General features: G+C 38.5%; 1 protein-coding gene across 6 annotated transcripts in view; it reads left to right on the top strand.

Annotated features, from left to right (window-relative positions):
* Positions 1-15,962, top strand: part of LOC100643048 (protein sprint) — a 159,280-nt gene that overhangs the window by 29,492 nt on the left and 113,826 nt on the right. For all 6 annotated transcript variants that reach the window (XM_048408926.1, XM_012312062.3, XM_020864634.2 and 3 more), the window contains one exon: positions 3,781-3,854. In XM_048408926.1, the coding sequence (XP_048264883.1) occupies positions 3,781-3,854 (74 nt within the window). The remainder of the gene's footprint in view (positions 1-3,780; positions 3,855-15,962) is intronic.

The raw sequence follows: 15,962 nt of genomic DNA, 5'->3' as shown, positions 1-15,962 counted from the left end.
GCTTCATATAATTTAAAGTAAATGGTTAATAATTGAATAATTTACTTTGCCTGATACTTTGGATTTACTAGTTTATAAATACTTGCAAGCTTATAACGATAAATATTGATGTTGGAGAATGTTGAGAATTACATCGGTTAATCTGTTAACAAGTTGTTCTCTAAGTCATGCGAATGTACGCTGTAATACGCTTCAAAGCTCTTTAGGTTGTTTCAGCCTACTCCTAGTCAGCTTAAGTCGCATCGACTCTCGTCCTACTTCGCTCTAACAACCCCTAGCTTGTGGCCACGCGACATCAGCTTTGTTCTACTTGTGACAGCTCTTGCATCAAACGTTTCATTACAACCCTCGATCATTTAATGATATAAATTCACTGTTCTACTAAGGCAAATGTTCTTAAGATCTACGACTCGTACCAACTTCTTATTTTAATAGTACAATACTGAATTCTCAATCAATATGTATCAATTATGTAGCTTGAAATCGATCTCAAATATAGTGACAACGATATGTAAGAATAAAAAAAAGATAAAAAAGAATATTCTGCTTCCAAGTACACTTCAAACAAGTATCATTCGAATTCTGAATTTCCTCGATCGACCAGAGCCCCTCGAAGTGAAAGAAAATGGAAGAAAGTGGGTTCGTTGTGCCTGAATTATAATGCACGCGATGGAAAAATAAAAGGGTAACTCGTGATTGCCACTTGGCTAGCTAGCTACCCCTTTCGCCACTCGGAACCTCCATTCACCACACGACAGGGCTTTAATCGCGCTCGGCTATTGTGCAATGTCGTGTCAACGTCGACAGAGTGGTTTGAGCCGAATTGCATAAATAATGTGGCGAGGTAAGTTCGCTTTCATTCTCGGATCAGTCAGCGGATCGACTTCAAATATGAGAAAGGCCTATGAATAATTCCATTTGTGAATCGAAGAGTCAGTGTATCGTATTAAAAGGAGATTTAATTTTTAGGTCGAAGTGAAGTTGGAAATCATCTTTCGCTTAAAGGGGATAGAAGAGGACTATGGTTTTTTTAGGAAATATTTATTAGGGTGGAAAAGCGTCTTTTTTAGAGAGTTGTTTTAAGGGAAGCTTAACACTTTGTGGTTTTTATCTTTTTCTTTCTAATAGTCGAAGCTCAAGGTGCAGCTTTTTTAGCCATTTATCGTGAAAAGTAAAACGCAAAAAGAAATAAATATCGCTGGTCTCTGTTTTATATCAGAAACAAGGAAGTGTGTATAGGTGGTTTTCCGTAGCAGATGAAAAATATCAAACACTAAAAATTTATCAAAAAATGTTAAAACACTGGATCGTATATTAAATTATAAGAAAATTATATTATTATTAAGTGACAATTATTATTATTTAAAAAATGTGATTTTTAAATTAATACGATTTTATTCGATGGAAAAAGACAATTTTTCAATTGATGCAACATCGTGATTCTTTATCATTGTATAATTTCGTATTACTCTCTGAGATCGCGTGATAAAAGTTCTGGCTTCATGAGCTTACACATTCACCAACCAAATACACACACAGATAGGTAGAGGAAAAAGTGTGAGTTTGCCATAGAAAGACCTGTTGTGCCCTCGAAACGAGAAAAGGGAGGTTAGTTTATTAGAAAAATCCCCTCTCGACCGGGGATCACCGACTAAAGTAACAACCCCTTCAAACAGGCTACGTTTTTTTCATAAACGAAAATTGCAGTTGGTCATAAATTAGAGTGATCGTGTTGGTACATGATAGCATCGAGGAAGAGGCTGGTTGCCCGTGAAATCGAGTTTCAGAGATAATTATGTTCGTCTATTTACGTATTTAATTAGCGTTCACCCCTTTGATAGGGTGTTGTATCTTTTATATTTTTGGTCTTGATGTATAAATTATTCTCGCTTTGTTTTTATCTTTTTAATGAAGAGATAGAAGGATGGTATTTTAAATATTTTACTATAATTTCTTTTATCTCTTTCTCTCTCTCTTTATTTTTCTTTTTTAAACATTCTTAAATATTCTTGCATATAAAACAAAAGTCAAACGATATTGTTACTTTTCTTATAATGATTTACAAACGATAATAAAACGTGTTGCAACCACCAACTATCGCCTTTTAACATAAATAGAGAAACAATAATGGCAGAGATTCCGTAATTACTTTCGAAAAAACAAGGGAGAAATTGGAAACCGATCGCTGATACAGTATATAACGATTTTACCCCCAACGGGGGCAAAGAATTTTGCGTTTTATATTCGTCACCCCCCCTTAAGTTTGGTGGCTCGTGTTCCCCGCGACGCGCCACGAAACTTTATCGGACGTCTTCTCCATGTTCAATATTGACTTTGCGAAAGTGCCTCCGGATGGAAACCTTCTAATTTTCCGGACTCCGATTCCATGATGCAATGCAAATACACCAGGCATTCGTTGTACACGCACAAACGGCTGTGTCCTGTGTTCGCGCAAACTTCATTTCTTCCACGATGCTTTCAACATCTTCCCGTCTCTTCTTTTCTGTATTTGTTTTCTTTTTTTATCAAACCTATCGTTCTTTTCGCAAAGAATTTGCTAATACTTTCTGTGTAACTTCTATAGAATTCGATGATCCCTTCATGGATTATTCGGTTTTTACGAGTTCTTGGGCAGGATGATGCGTAGTATAGATTTTGCTCTTTATCTGACGAACGATATTAAAAATTCTCTTTCGCGAATACATCGTAGAAATATTCGATTTCCTTTTGTAATTTCGACGAAAGTAGAAAATCGTACGTAATCTCAGCGTAAGCACCGATGTCAGTAGATGCGAATTATCGCTTAACGTAGCACGACGCCCGGAAGCGGAAACGATCCGTGTTCGATTACGGTGTTCTCGCGGTTCCTGTATGAATTGTGTTATCGTGGAGCAGCAGCAGGTCTCGCCGAGGGTACGCGTTTAGGAGCGATTTTACGACGCGGTTTCGCTGTAACATGGCTTCAATTAAGGATTAACGTGATTGCAAATAGCCAGCATGTACCATCGGTATATTATCAATTTCCTGTGACTTCATTATAACCAATTTACTTTAATCCGGAATTAAATTTAATTCATACCTCTCGAGATTTAGCGATCCGTGTACATGTTTTAGTGATTTCTTGATACAATCCAAGGATATCGCTTTCCATGTGTGCTATGTTAAAGAATTAACATTTAGTTACGAGTTATCATCTTTCGGTGTTGCAATTCGTGTCACTTGGTAAAATTGACGAAACAGGATTTCCAGAAAGATTTATGTTACAGGTTAATTCTTTTCAATGATAGACACATTACTATGATTCACGCTATTTTATTCCCGACTTGTATTAAATTACTGTCAATTACTCTAGCTCATTTCGACACGTCTCGACTAAATCCAGTTCCTTCTCTGCAAATCTTATTCGCCGCTGCTATTTCGAAATTATTATTAAAATACACGCTATGTTAGTTGCAGTTTTATTTTACATTCAATTCGCTGTAAATCACGATCAATTAGTCCAACCAGTTCCGACACACGTCAATCAATTGCAAACTCCCTCTTCAACCCTCTACGCCACTTTTATTTTCGTTTCACCCTTCTGTAACTCTAGCTAAGCATCTGCAGTACGTTCGAACGAGTTTGTACTCGAGTTCGAATTTTCATTAAAAATATACAGAGCGATGGTGTTCAGTAGCGGAACACCGGCTGCGTATTCATTAAAGAGTAAAAAGCGATTGATGTAGCGCTGCGAGACGAGGTGTGCACCGACGAGTCTAACCCCTTTTGCTTCTCTTTCAGCTGCTTAATTCCCTGGCGACCGATTTGGACTGCATGCTGAGCGAGCTCTGCACGACCCCGAATTCCTACGAGCGGTGAGTACTTACTTCTTCTTCTTACTTCGTTTCTTCCTTCTCCTCTCTTTCGCCCTCGTCTTGTTCGAGGTCAAGAGCAGGGCTATTGAAGGCGATCGATTCGATAGACCGTGTACACGCCTCTGGGTACTCTCGTTACGCGGTCGTAAAACGTTTCTCAAATAAAAAGGAACGTTGCTTTTCTGACATTTTTCCGGAAGAAATGATAATTTTATCGCTATGAAATGAAATTAAATTCGAATTAGTATTAATCGTGATTTTGTAGAGTATCAGAGGGGAATTTATTCGGGATATGAATGACAAATTCTAAGAGGATGGAATAATAACGAGATGATTTAAATAGGTACACACATCGAGCACACAGTATTATCTTAATAGTTATGGAACTAATCTACTTCGTAAATGACGTAAATTTGTCATTTTCTTCGTGAAATTTCTATTCCTAAAGCGATCTACGCTTTGATCGATTTGATTAATTCGTTCGAACAAGTATAACAAAAATGTATATATCTCTTTAAATAAAGGAAAAATGCCAATTATGTTCGAGAAATACAAACAACAGCAAACATCAATATCCAATAATATCAAACGTTATCAAGATCGTCGTTATCATGCTATTAAAATTATTACGTACAATACGATATATAATATTATTAAATGCGATACGAAATCTCATGAGAAATTAATCACTTTTAACTGCATCTAAGATATTCGAGGAACACTATAATCAACATAGTGTAGATTCTCAAAGGGGGTGACAACAACCCCTTCGCGTGGCCGCGGTTAAATCGTGAATTCCCATAATTTACGATGGAAATCTTGACGCGACGCCTCCGTACTGGTCGCTTATACGCAGAATAATTTCCATATCGTAAGGGCTCCACAGTGATCTATGGACGATTTCGCTTACAATATCCACGATGCTATATGGGACACTGAGTATAACGACCACCCCGTTGGATTAAACACGCGCCTAACTTTCGACATTATTGCGCGGCCTCGATTTATATCGCCTTGTTGAATTATCGCTAGAATGTTGGTCAGGTGATGCTGGAATTGCTTGAATATTTCTTTCATATTTAATCACCTTATCTGTGAATTATTTAAGTCCGCTACGCGAATCCGATACTCTTTCTAACCTTCCTTTTTTCCTTGTCATTTTTCTTCCATTAATTTATAGTTACAGCACGCTGTACTGTCGTGTTAATTCAAGTAAGCGCGTACCTATCTGGTCAGCAGGTGGTTCCGAGAAAAATGACTTTTAATATTTAACAACCGAGCATCGATTTCGCATACGTCCGAAATATAAACCGTTTATATCTTCCGTTTCCCTTTCCACTTTATACGCCAGTATAAACGACATCTTGACAGATAATTTAACACAAGGGTTGTCTAAATAAAATACTTCGGGTGTCTAAAATAATTGATTGAAATACTGTGAATTTTTCAAATTATCGATTAAAATATTACGGAGGAAAATAAAATAATAAAAGCGAAATAAAAATATTGTGTAGCAATCTGCAATGTCGTGTAACTTCAACATTTTGTTCAAGTCTTTATCGAGTTATTTTAATAAGAAATACCTTGATAATTCTATGCAGAAAATTTCACAAGGTGACAAATTTTAATAAGAATTTTCTTTAGAAAAACCACCGTGATATTTATTTTAAACAGCCACTGCAGGAGAAAAGAGGGACGCTTATTATTCCACGGAATATTAGAAAACTCGCTGGAAGGAACAAACGACGGGCAGATGGCAGCCAAAAACGATTACGCATAATATTATGACGTTGATCCCGGACACATGCCACGAATTGCGCTATTTGCTCGGTGAAAACTCTAATTTCGCACGTACTTGTTGTTCTGCTTGTTGCTCGTTCGATTTTCCGCACGAGCTCCGCCGATTCAGCTTTTTCATTCTTCAATCTTTCCGTTTTTCTTTATTTCGAACGAGTTGCAGAAACGAGCTTGAGATGAAGATTGATGCGACGGGTTTCCGTCTTGGAAATTCTACCCGTGAAACTGTTTAAATTAGAGGAAACGGATTGCTCGTTGAAAAGTGGACAGCAAGGACAGACCGTTTATTAATTTATACGTCGGTTTGCGAGCGAAGCTTCCGTACGAGGTTCAAGTGTGATGTATTAAATAAAATTGGATGTGTCTAAGTTTTAATTAGCTGTAGAAAATATAATAAAATTTCGTTAAAAATATATTGGTATTTAATATTTAGTTAATAATTTTAGACGAGTCCGAAAGAAATTGGTCATCGCTGGATAATACAAGTTGTCTATGCTAATTCGTATTTTTATCAACGCGAACAAACCTAAATATAAATTTATCTGATCTTTTAAGGATTAAGATCAGAAGTCCATTTTTCTTAAATTGTTGGCTCACCTTTCTCCGAATTTCAACTAATTTTTTTCAATTTATACTTTTGAAAAAGTGTAACATCTAAATTGGAATTTATCACGCTAAATGTTAAATATTATAACGAATAGTTTGGATTTTTCACATGTTTTTGCATATTGTGCGTATTCCCATGTTCTCGCACATTTCAATTCCCCATAAATAAATAAATATCCGCAGTCTATTCGAATATCAACGTATTGTTAGACATAGTTGGTTTACTCGCGATTTCTCGAACTTAACATTAATTAATCACAGAGGATGTTAATCACAAAAAGATTCCCGGCGTTATATCCGAGCAATCTGAAAGGGCCTCTTGTTCCCAATTTCGTCGCAACTTCAAAAGTCGCCGACCATTCATAAGAAACTTGTATAATCTATCAAGATACCCATCTGGTCGTTTACCGGAAAGTTCCCGAGCTTCCCCGAGTACAGTGAGTTCCGCGATAAATCCTACAGTAGCGAGGTTTACTCGTGTTGTTCGTAATTATTAGAGTTGGGAATAATCGATACGTGAAGCTCATTATTTCATAGATTGGTGAGAAAGAAATTTTCTTGAAAAGTGATTAGAATGCAATTGAACTTGCATATGTTTAGAAAATAGAGGAATATTTATTTAATGTTTATTTTAAATTGTTTAGAGAAAAGAAAAATATTAGAAAATAAGTATCTGCAAAATATAAAAATACTCACATTAAGAATATTTGCATCAAAGAGAAACATTGATAATTATTTAGGGAATAGAAAATATTTATTTCACAAATATATAATTTATTAATATTTAATAAATAAATATCAAAGAGAAATATTCAAATATTCGACATGTACAAAATTCTGTTATGCTTATTGTGACGAGCATCAGATAGCAATAATATACCAATAGATTCGATCGAATTTGTTGAAATATCGTTTCGTTCATACTCGTATCACTTCCTTCAAATTTACGTCAGTTTAAATGAACTCGTTTACATAAATTTTCGTTACATAAATTTCCAGCTCATTCCAATTCACGTCAACATACATACATATGTATATCAACGTATCTGAATTCAAGCCAATTAACTGGAAATCATATAATTCCAGTAGAATTACATAATTTAATTGCTGTCAGGCAGTTACATAAAATTCCATATGAATGCAATAATTCGAAATAAACCAACTTCGTATAAAAGCATATGCTATATCGTGCAACAAAATATCGCTTGAATTTCTCCACAAATTAGCGAAATTATCAAACACAGTGCTGTCGCGAGATCAATTGCTACTGCACGAAAATTCAAGCTTCACTCGTCGTTAATCTACGATATTACCGGTGCTTCCACTGGTCGCAAAAATCGAGTTACGCACGCAGAACAGAGATGGTTGATCGCGAAGCGAGGAGCAACGAGAGGATGAAAGGGACGAGGCCAGCAGACACGTTGGACATTTCCGGGGTTGCTGAAACGATGGGAAAAAATGGAAATTTCATTCGCGTCAACAGCGCAACGATACGCGTACGCGCCGATGAAAGAATAACTCGACTCGTTATCGCACCGCGAGCTCTTCCGTATCGAATCGATCCTCTTTTTTTACGTCGTTTTTCACACCACGGTCGATCGACCAGCGTCCGGGAATTTCCTCTCCGGCTACGGATAAAAAATAATTCGAACGCTTTCGGGAATTTCTCGCGACGAGCAGCTCTGGCGAGCTTAACCAGGCTTCCCGTGTTGGTTATTTTTTCTTCTTTTACTTTATTTCGCGTAAATGCCGAGTTAAGCCAAACAAGAAGAAAGAGAATTATGCTGTTGTCTCGGGATATTTAGCTCGTGTTTGCGCTGCTGTTTTACGTTGGCTCGTACTCAAATATTTGCGCAAGGCTCGATTACGTATTACGTGTTAAATACACGCGGAATCTCGTAAAAAAAAAAAAAAAAAAAGAAAAAATGGAATTGTAGAGAACGCGAAATAATTAACTGATACATTCGCGTTGAATTCGATGACTGGACTATGGATATTTATGCGGATTCGTATTTTTACTGATGCAATTAAAGAAATGGAAACTAAACGAGAATTCCTTTCGCTTATTGATTACTACACTACGAATACTCTACTTTACGTAGAATTTTCTAAACGATTATAAAAACTGCTTTTACGCGACGATAATTTATACAATTCAGTTAATCGTTCGAGCAAAGAAAGAAAGAAAAAAGAAATAAAAAGAAATGTTTAGAAAGATGTTCTCTCATGAGATACAATAAACACAGAAAAGACAGCAAAAGTGAAAACAGGAAACGACGGGGGTTGCTGCAGGGACGAAAAGAATGGTGATATTTCAACGAGGGTGAACTTTTTAGCGAGATTACCGACCGATAATAATTCAAGCGGCAGCGGAGCTGTGGCCTAGGGACGGAATTTCATTTCAATTCCACAAGCCCGCCCCAGTTCAGGGGTGGAACGCGATTTCGGTCGCTTCTATTCCCGGGGCTGTAAGTGACAGTAGCGCGGCGCCGAAAATCTGATCGGTATGTCGAAAATCATACGCCAGAACGTTGCTTTTCATCGTTCGAGGCTACGTTGGATTGAAGAATTTACATTGGAACAGTTCCGGTATTCTTGAAGATCTGACAGGGATTTTGTAGTTGGTAGAAACGTTTACGTAAAGTTAGCGGTGTTACTAGATTTGCAAGTGACAGTCGAGTGCTTTACACTTCGCTGTAAGGCTTTCCTCGAGGCCTCTTCGCCTATTACAATAGCGTTCTTTGAACGTTTGAACGCTTCCAACCAGTCGGCTGTTTCCAGGGCTGTTTCCATCAAAGAGTTTCCTACTTGGTACGAATGTTCTGTTGTACATTGCGTTATTATCAGTTTGTAAATCGTGATAAAGTATTTCTTAAATTCTTCGTAGCACTGTAGCGTTCGATTTTATTAACCCATTGACGTACAAATAAAATGGAATTTGATGCGTCCAAAGATTTAATTTGGCTCAACTGAACAGTTATATGCAAACTTAGAAACAGAACATTCTATTTCGAAATTTACATTGCTGCATAATATTTAATCAGGTTGATATATAATGTTAATGGACAGTAGTTAAGTAACATTATGAAATAATAAATTAATAATTCTATCAAGTATGATACATTTCAAAAGATTTTGGAATATGTAGAGGAACTAGACATTTTTTACACTGCCAAGTTGTCTCGCTTCATGTATTATTTTTTACGCACACATGACATCTCTTTACATTTTTATTAGTCGAAGGTGTATGTTCAGGAAAATGTGCCCAATGTTTTGTCTGTAGCCGAGTTGGGCACTCACTTTGCGACTGTGTGACAAAGAGACAAATTGTGTAGCATATCTTGTGCGATATTCAATCGAAAATTTACAATCGACTGTATTGTTGAATTAGGTAATTTAGAATACAGGACATGAGCATCATAAATAGCTATATAAAGCAGATAAAAGAACATTTTAAATAAAACAGAATCGATGCACGATTTTCGGTGTCCGCCAGAAACAGTTGTTGACGTCTCGGAGATGTCAAAGTTTACAATGGCACATGAAATGATGGATGACGTCTGCTAGACGTCGTTGTATGCCAAGGGGTTAATTTATCACTAATCCTTTCGCTTTAGAATGCTTCTGTAATTACGTATAGAAAATGTATCTTCTTTCTTTTTAATCATTTTCCCCGATTATAATAGAAACATATTGCTCTGATCTTCTTGTTACGAGCCAAGGGCCGTTTAATGGGCAAAAGCTGATGAAATATTCGCGGATCACGTACGTCGGAGAAATAATACGCGGCTAATAATACACGGGAGAGAGATTTCGTAAGTGGAACGAGATGGGAAATCGATGGTTCGATTTCTCATCTGTCTGATAGATTTGTGCGTTTATTTTTCGTTGCTTCTGCTCGGCTGGAAATTTGATACGTGATGTCTGGGATTAAAAGACGAAATTGGAGATGGAATTATTAATTGAGAGTGGAAATTTGTTTCAAAATGTAAAGATGTCTTGTTAGGCTCTTTCCATATCGATTTGGTTCATATTGATATAGACTTCACATCGATTTCATTTCGATCAGGAAATTAATTCAAACAATAATACTCCAATTTTTTCTTCTCAATCTCACTCAAACCAAGTACTACTTCGAACTAATTCCAAAAGATTCACAAATTTAATCAGTCACGCTTCACTTTCGCTTTAATCTTCTATATCATCCCCAATACGCTGCAATTCATCATCAGCTATCTCTTCGTTCCGCGATTCAATCCAAATTTCAATCCTCCGACATGTTCAAACCGTTCTCAATTTTACCCAAACCAAGCACCACTTCGCACTTCCTCTGAAATTTAAATTTCCTCAGACTCGTGCGTTCCACTTTTCCTTTCATCTTTCACGTATCACGTCCGACACACCGCAACAAATCGCCAGCAACTTCTTAATCCAAGCAGTATCATTCACGCTGGCTACACCAGACACGGTATGAATTCGTTTCTCCAGAGCTCGATTCCAATTTGTTATCGCTGAAAATACCTTCTTTCCCCTTGGATCTCGTTAATTCGTGACGGTCGCCGGAGCGTTGTCTACATAATCATTAAGATAATCATCCGTGTTGGCCGGCACGGCGCGCAGGCTATCGTAATCGATGTAGAGCATAAATTGGATACACGCCGGTTCCCTCGGGCCACGTTGATTCCCCCCTTTTCAACCACCCCCCACCCTAACCGTCCCTCGATCTCGCCTCGCGATCGATAACGATCACGTTCGATCTTGATAATTGGCCGGCTTGTCGTTAATCATTCGGCAACCCTGGCGTCAGGTGGACGTTGAGGGTAACACGCGCTCTCGAAACTACGTATCGATGATTTATTTAGAGATTCTTGGGCTACCGTGCTTCGCACTCTGCAACCATCATTGGAATTTCGAGTTTCTTTCATTCGATTTTTCATAGGCGTACTGGCGAACAAATTCAATACTTGTTTACCAAGTGTGATAGATGATTGGTATATTCGCATAACGAGCAACGCGATATTCGAATAATTTGTTCGCCCATAGAGCAATAAAGTTAGACATAGCGCGATACCTGAATATTTATGGCAGTGATCGTACTTCTCGGTATATTTCTTTCGTCGTTTATATTTTATATCTACGGCTTGCTGCAAGAAGTATCAGCGTCAGTATTCACAGAGTATTTACGAAGAGATATTAGCACTCGAAGATACGTTAAAAAATTCATGTTCGAATAGTTTTCAATGCAGAAGTTTTTGATGTTTCAAAATTTCTTTCTAACTCAGAAAGAGAGAATCAAAGCTTATACTATTCGCGCTTTTTACGTCGAGCTTGGCATTCTTTGCAGAAAGTTTACGTTATGGAAAATGCTATTATAGTCATTTCTAGATAGAATTTTTAAACTGTTGCTTTTTATATATATATATATAGAACATACGATTGTTTGACTGAATACCAAATTTAACTTATTTTAACTTATTTTTTGGCACTAAGCCACAGATGTAACGTTCGATATGATTTTTATAAATTATTCTTGAAAATTGTGAATCTTAGTCGCCAAAATAAATATATGGAAATATTCACATTGCACGTAGAAATGATATTAAAATAATTTCAGATTTATTTAATATGTGATTTACGAGATGTTCGTAGATACACATTGCACGCGTCTCAGCATTCTTCTTGTCTCACCATCTTCTTTACCATCGTGAGTACGAGAGAGTTGCATTCTTTTGTTTTACGAGACGCTGCGCACACACATACTCCCACACACACTCGTTCTCATATATGTGTGTCACTACTATGCGGCTAATCCAGTGTAGCACACAAAATTACACATATCTCAATAATTACAAACAGCAAATAATAAAGGCTGACTTGAATCTCTAACACCAAAGCACGACGTACCATCGTACCTTCGACGTATTTCAAAATCCACTTGGATATATCGAAAGAGAAACGTCACAGCTTGCAGGATTTATTGTTCCACGAGGAAGAATTTGCTGCCGCGGAAAGAAACGAAATCCAGCGGTCGAAAGGAGTGGAGAGCGTGGAGCAAAAGCACCGATCGAATTATTGAGAAACTCGATACAAAAAAAAGTGTAGAGGGAAAAGGAGAAGCGAGACAGAGGGACATGCGGATTCCCCTGGGTTGGTTTCTCCGGCTGCCACCGGATATCCCCCTGATTTCTGACGACTAACGCGAGTCTGATGTTTGCGAGGGTGAGCAACCCTTATCCGGCCACCCCGTATCGTTAGCCATAGACAAAGGGTGTGTCGTCGAAATACGTGCCCCCAGGCGCCGCTAATTCTACCGATAATAGATTTCACCCTGCTCATCGTGAGATTTTTCCTTCCAACTCTAGTCATAGTACAACTCTATTCGGACACTAGTCGACCAATGATTGGATTTCCGGAACTTTCTCGAATTTCTATTCTTTGAATAGGAGTTATAGTGCTAAACACACAGATAGCGTACTAACGAAACTAGAGAAAATTCAAATTAACTTATGCTTGGTGGTTTTTCCAATTTCAACCGTGTTTTTGTTAATATCTTTTTATTGCTGCTTTATTTCGACGATTGCAGCCCGAAGAACTATCATCTAGTCATCGTGAAAGTTTCAAACTGAAAATTTAAAATATCCCAAACTAAGATACTTTAAGATATCGTGCTAAAGAAAATACATTGAGCAGCGCCAATTCTTGTCGTCTCTTTTACCTTTTATCATCGTACAGAAATACCTACGAAACCACAAGATCGTGTAATTAAAATGCAGCAAGTTCGATTTCTGATATGGTACGTTATATCTGTACAATTTATTTTTACCGATTGAAATAAATATAGGGAATTATGGTTTTCTAAAATCATAAGGTACTTCAATCATGAAAACTATGATACTGCGTGAGCGATCATTAACGTGGCAATTTTCGATGTTTATTTGTCGAGCAATTCCTCTGAATTAAATTCCAATGATACCAGTGAACGTATGTCATACGCTATAGTTGGGTTATAATCTTGGCCGAGACAAGCGTACACCGTGATGCCTGGCACCGGTATCACCGGGTTTCTGACAATTGGTTAATTTCCGGCCCGTGTCAACGCCAGGTGTTGTATCATTTCACGCACGAAACGCACAAAGATGTCAGATGTTGCGAATACGTGGCGGCAGCCAGTGAATAAGCATCGGAATAACGCATAATAGGGATGGTAGCGTCCGTTGACCAGGTGAATTCGATGAATCATGAATCTACGTGGACGTATCCGCTGCGAATTCTTTCGACATTTACGTTAACGTGATATTTTTGTACCTTGCCCCGTGCGACTTCCGTTCGTTTGATGTAAGTATGCAAAGATTCCACCAGATCGTTTCTTCTCGTCAAATTGTAGAAGCGAAATAATTCCGTAACGATTCTGTCCTTTGACTTCGTTTCCTTTTAATTGTTCGTTAAATTAATCCTATTCATTTGGTACACCGTTGAAGTCAAATAATACCGTAAATAATGTTGTCTGTTTGTTTGAACCGTTCGCGGAGAGACGCGATCGTCAACGAGAGTCGTAAGTTCTCGTTACGATTAAACAATCGACGCCACGAATTGATTGATCCCCTATTTCTATTTTGAGAATAGAGGTGGTTGGAATAAGTGCATACGAGAAACTACGTTTAATTCGCTAACAAAAATAGTTTAATAACAAATAAAGAATCAACAATCTCAGTCAACGATCAAACGATTAACAATTGAGAACAAAAGATGACAATCAAGGTCTTGAGAACGTGTTTGCTTATTACGAGACCTTTGGTACTTCGCAGCTTGAGATAGACTGACTCTTTTGTTCGAAACCACGGATTCTTTCCTTTGTTGCCCTTCGATATCCGCGCGTTTATTAGATGCACCGCGGCTGTCGCCGCGTATGCGTTCTTCCGAGAATTCGGCGAAAGAAACGTAGGGATATCGATGGTACATTGGGCATGTCGGTATTGCGCTTTGACGGTATAGCTCTTTGTACCGCGAAGCCGTTGGAAAGTTCCGTGGTCGATGCCGCCACAAATTAAAGTTTCTTTGAACAACTTGGCTAGAGAGATGATGTTACGTAAAACGTAACACTGTTCGTACGAACTTTTCTTTTCACTCTTCTTAGTAAATTCGTCTAGAAATATGAAGAAAAAGAAAGAAATGTGTTTTAAAATTCAAAGTCAACACACGAACTTGTAAGCTTTGTAGCTTCTTAATGGAAGTTGTCGGACGAGTATCAAGCCGCATCTACGTATAAATCAACGCCTGAGTCAGGTACACGCGCTGATAGATCAAACATAGACGTTAATACTGAATCCGATCGACAAGCACTATGGGTTATCCGAAAACACCGTAAATCAATGGTGTCACAGACGTCTGCCTGGCGTCTAAGGTGTTCCTTAACAGGCTTCTAAAACTGTCAACCGCAGACCCCCGTGGTAACCACATAAATTCCACGGGGAGAATCCCAGGGGCAAGGATCTCTCGTAGGCGTGGTTGGATGCGTGAACCACATCCAATGATACAGAAGAGTCTGGTTTTTCCTGTTTCCGCTACAGGCACGCGTTTCACCTATTCGATGAAAAGGGAGAACAGGGGCTCGTCAAGAGAGCAAAGTGAGTGATCGCGAAGAGAGAAAGAGCGTCGAAAAGGACAGAAAATGAAAGGGGAAGCAAAGGGGAGAGAAGAGATAGAGGAAATGAGAATGGCAACGGGAAATGCTGGAGGAGGAGTAGAAAGAAGACGCGTAAAAGGAACGAAGCATCGAAAGCGAAGAGAAACGAAAAGGGGAACGAAAGAAAAAAAAGAATAGAGAAAGAAGAAAAGAGGTGGCAATGGAAAAGGAAACGCAATTACAACAGTATCAGTACGTGGAGGTATAATAGAGAACCTGAAAGATGGTTAGGTAGAGGATGCTGGTCTGACTGGTTATTTCTGGTACAATCAACCAACGCGGATCACAAACATCGGCCAAAAGTGTCACGTACACAAATAAGACCATACGCTCTTCATGGTGAGCGATAGACAGCACTACTATATGTATTTACTTTCTTCGTAACTCTGTACATACTATCCCGCATCTTTTCAGCTCTGTTGTTGAGAGTCTGAACGATCGAAACCTAAATACTGTTGGAGGAGAAGCGTCGTGAAAGTTGGCGGGCAATTCAAATTTAGTCGGGGGAAGCAAAACGTGGAATTCAGGCTGAAATCGCAGATACCCTGGCAACGAGGAGAGCAGGGTTAGACACGGAACGAGGGGAAGAGGAATTTATGGCAGCCGTAGAGACCATTCCGCGGCCATTAATGCGGCCCGCTCTCGAAAGTGAATCTCGTTGCGGAATTGCAGCCCGATATGAGGACGATAATTTGCGGCGTCGCTTAGGATCGCGCTAATATTCACGGCCACCCGTCTCTTTTGTCGTTTATCTGGCCAACGACGGTCCATTAATCTTTGCGCTTCGTTACCTCCATCCTGCAATGAGAATCGTTTAAACTACGGTTGACACTACATTGACTCTGACGGATGATCGATGAACAGGTAAATTTACTTCGACTTTCCCTCGTCCAGTACAATTTGCGTTTCATATTAGGATTTGCTATTTAGAGGAAGTGGTATGTTTGGATGGGCAGGATGTTTGTTAGATGAATAGCGTAATTTGATTGTACACGGTGAAGTGGGTAGCGTGAATTAGTGGT

This window comes from Bombus terrestris, chromosome 9, assembly GCF_910591885.1.
Source record: "Bombus terrestris chromosome 9, iyBomTerr1.2, whole genome shotgun sequence".
Taxonomy (NCBI): domain Eukaryota; kingdom Metazoa; phylum Arthropoda; class Insecta; order Hymenoptera; family Apidae; genus Bombus; species Bombus terrestris.
Note: the sequence above shows the minus strand (reverse complement) of the source record. Positions and strands in the feature narration are given on the sequence as shown.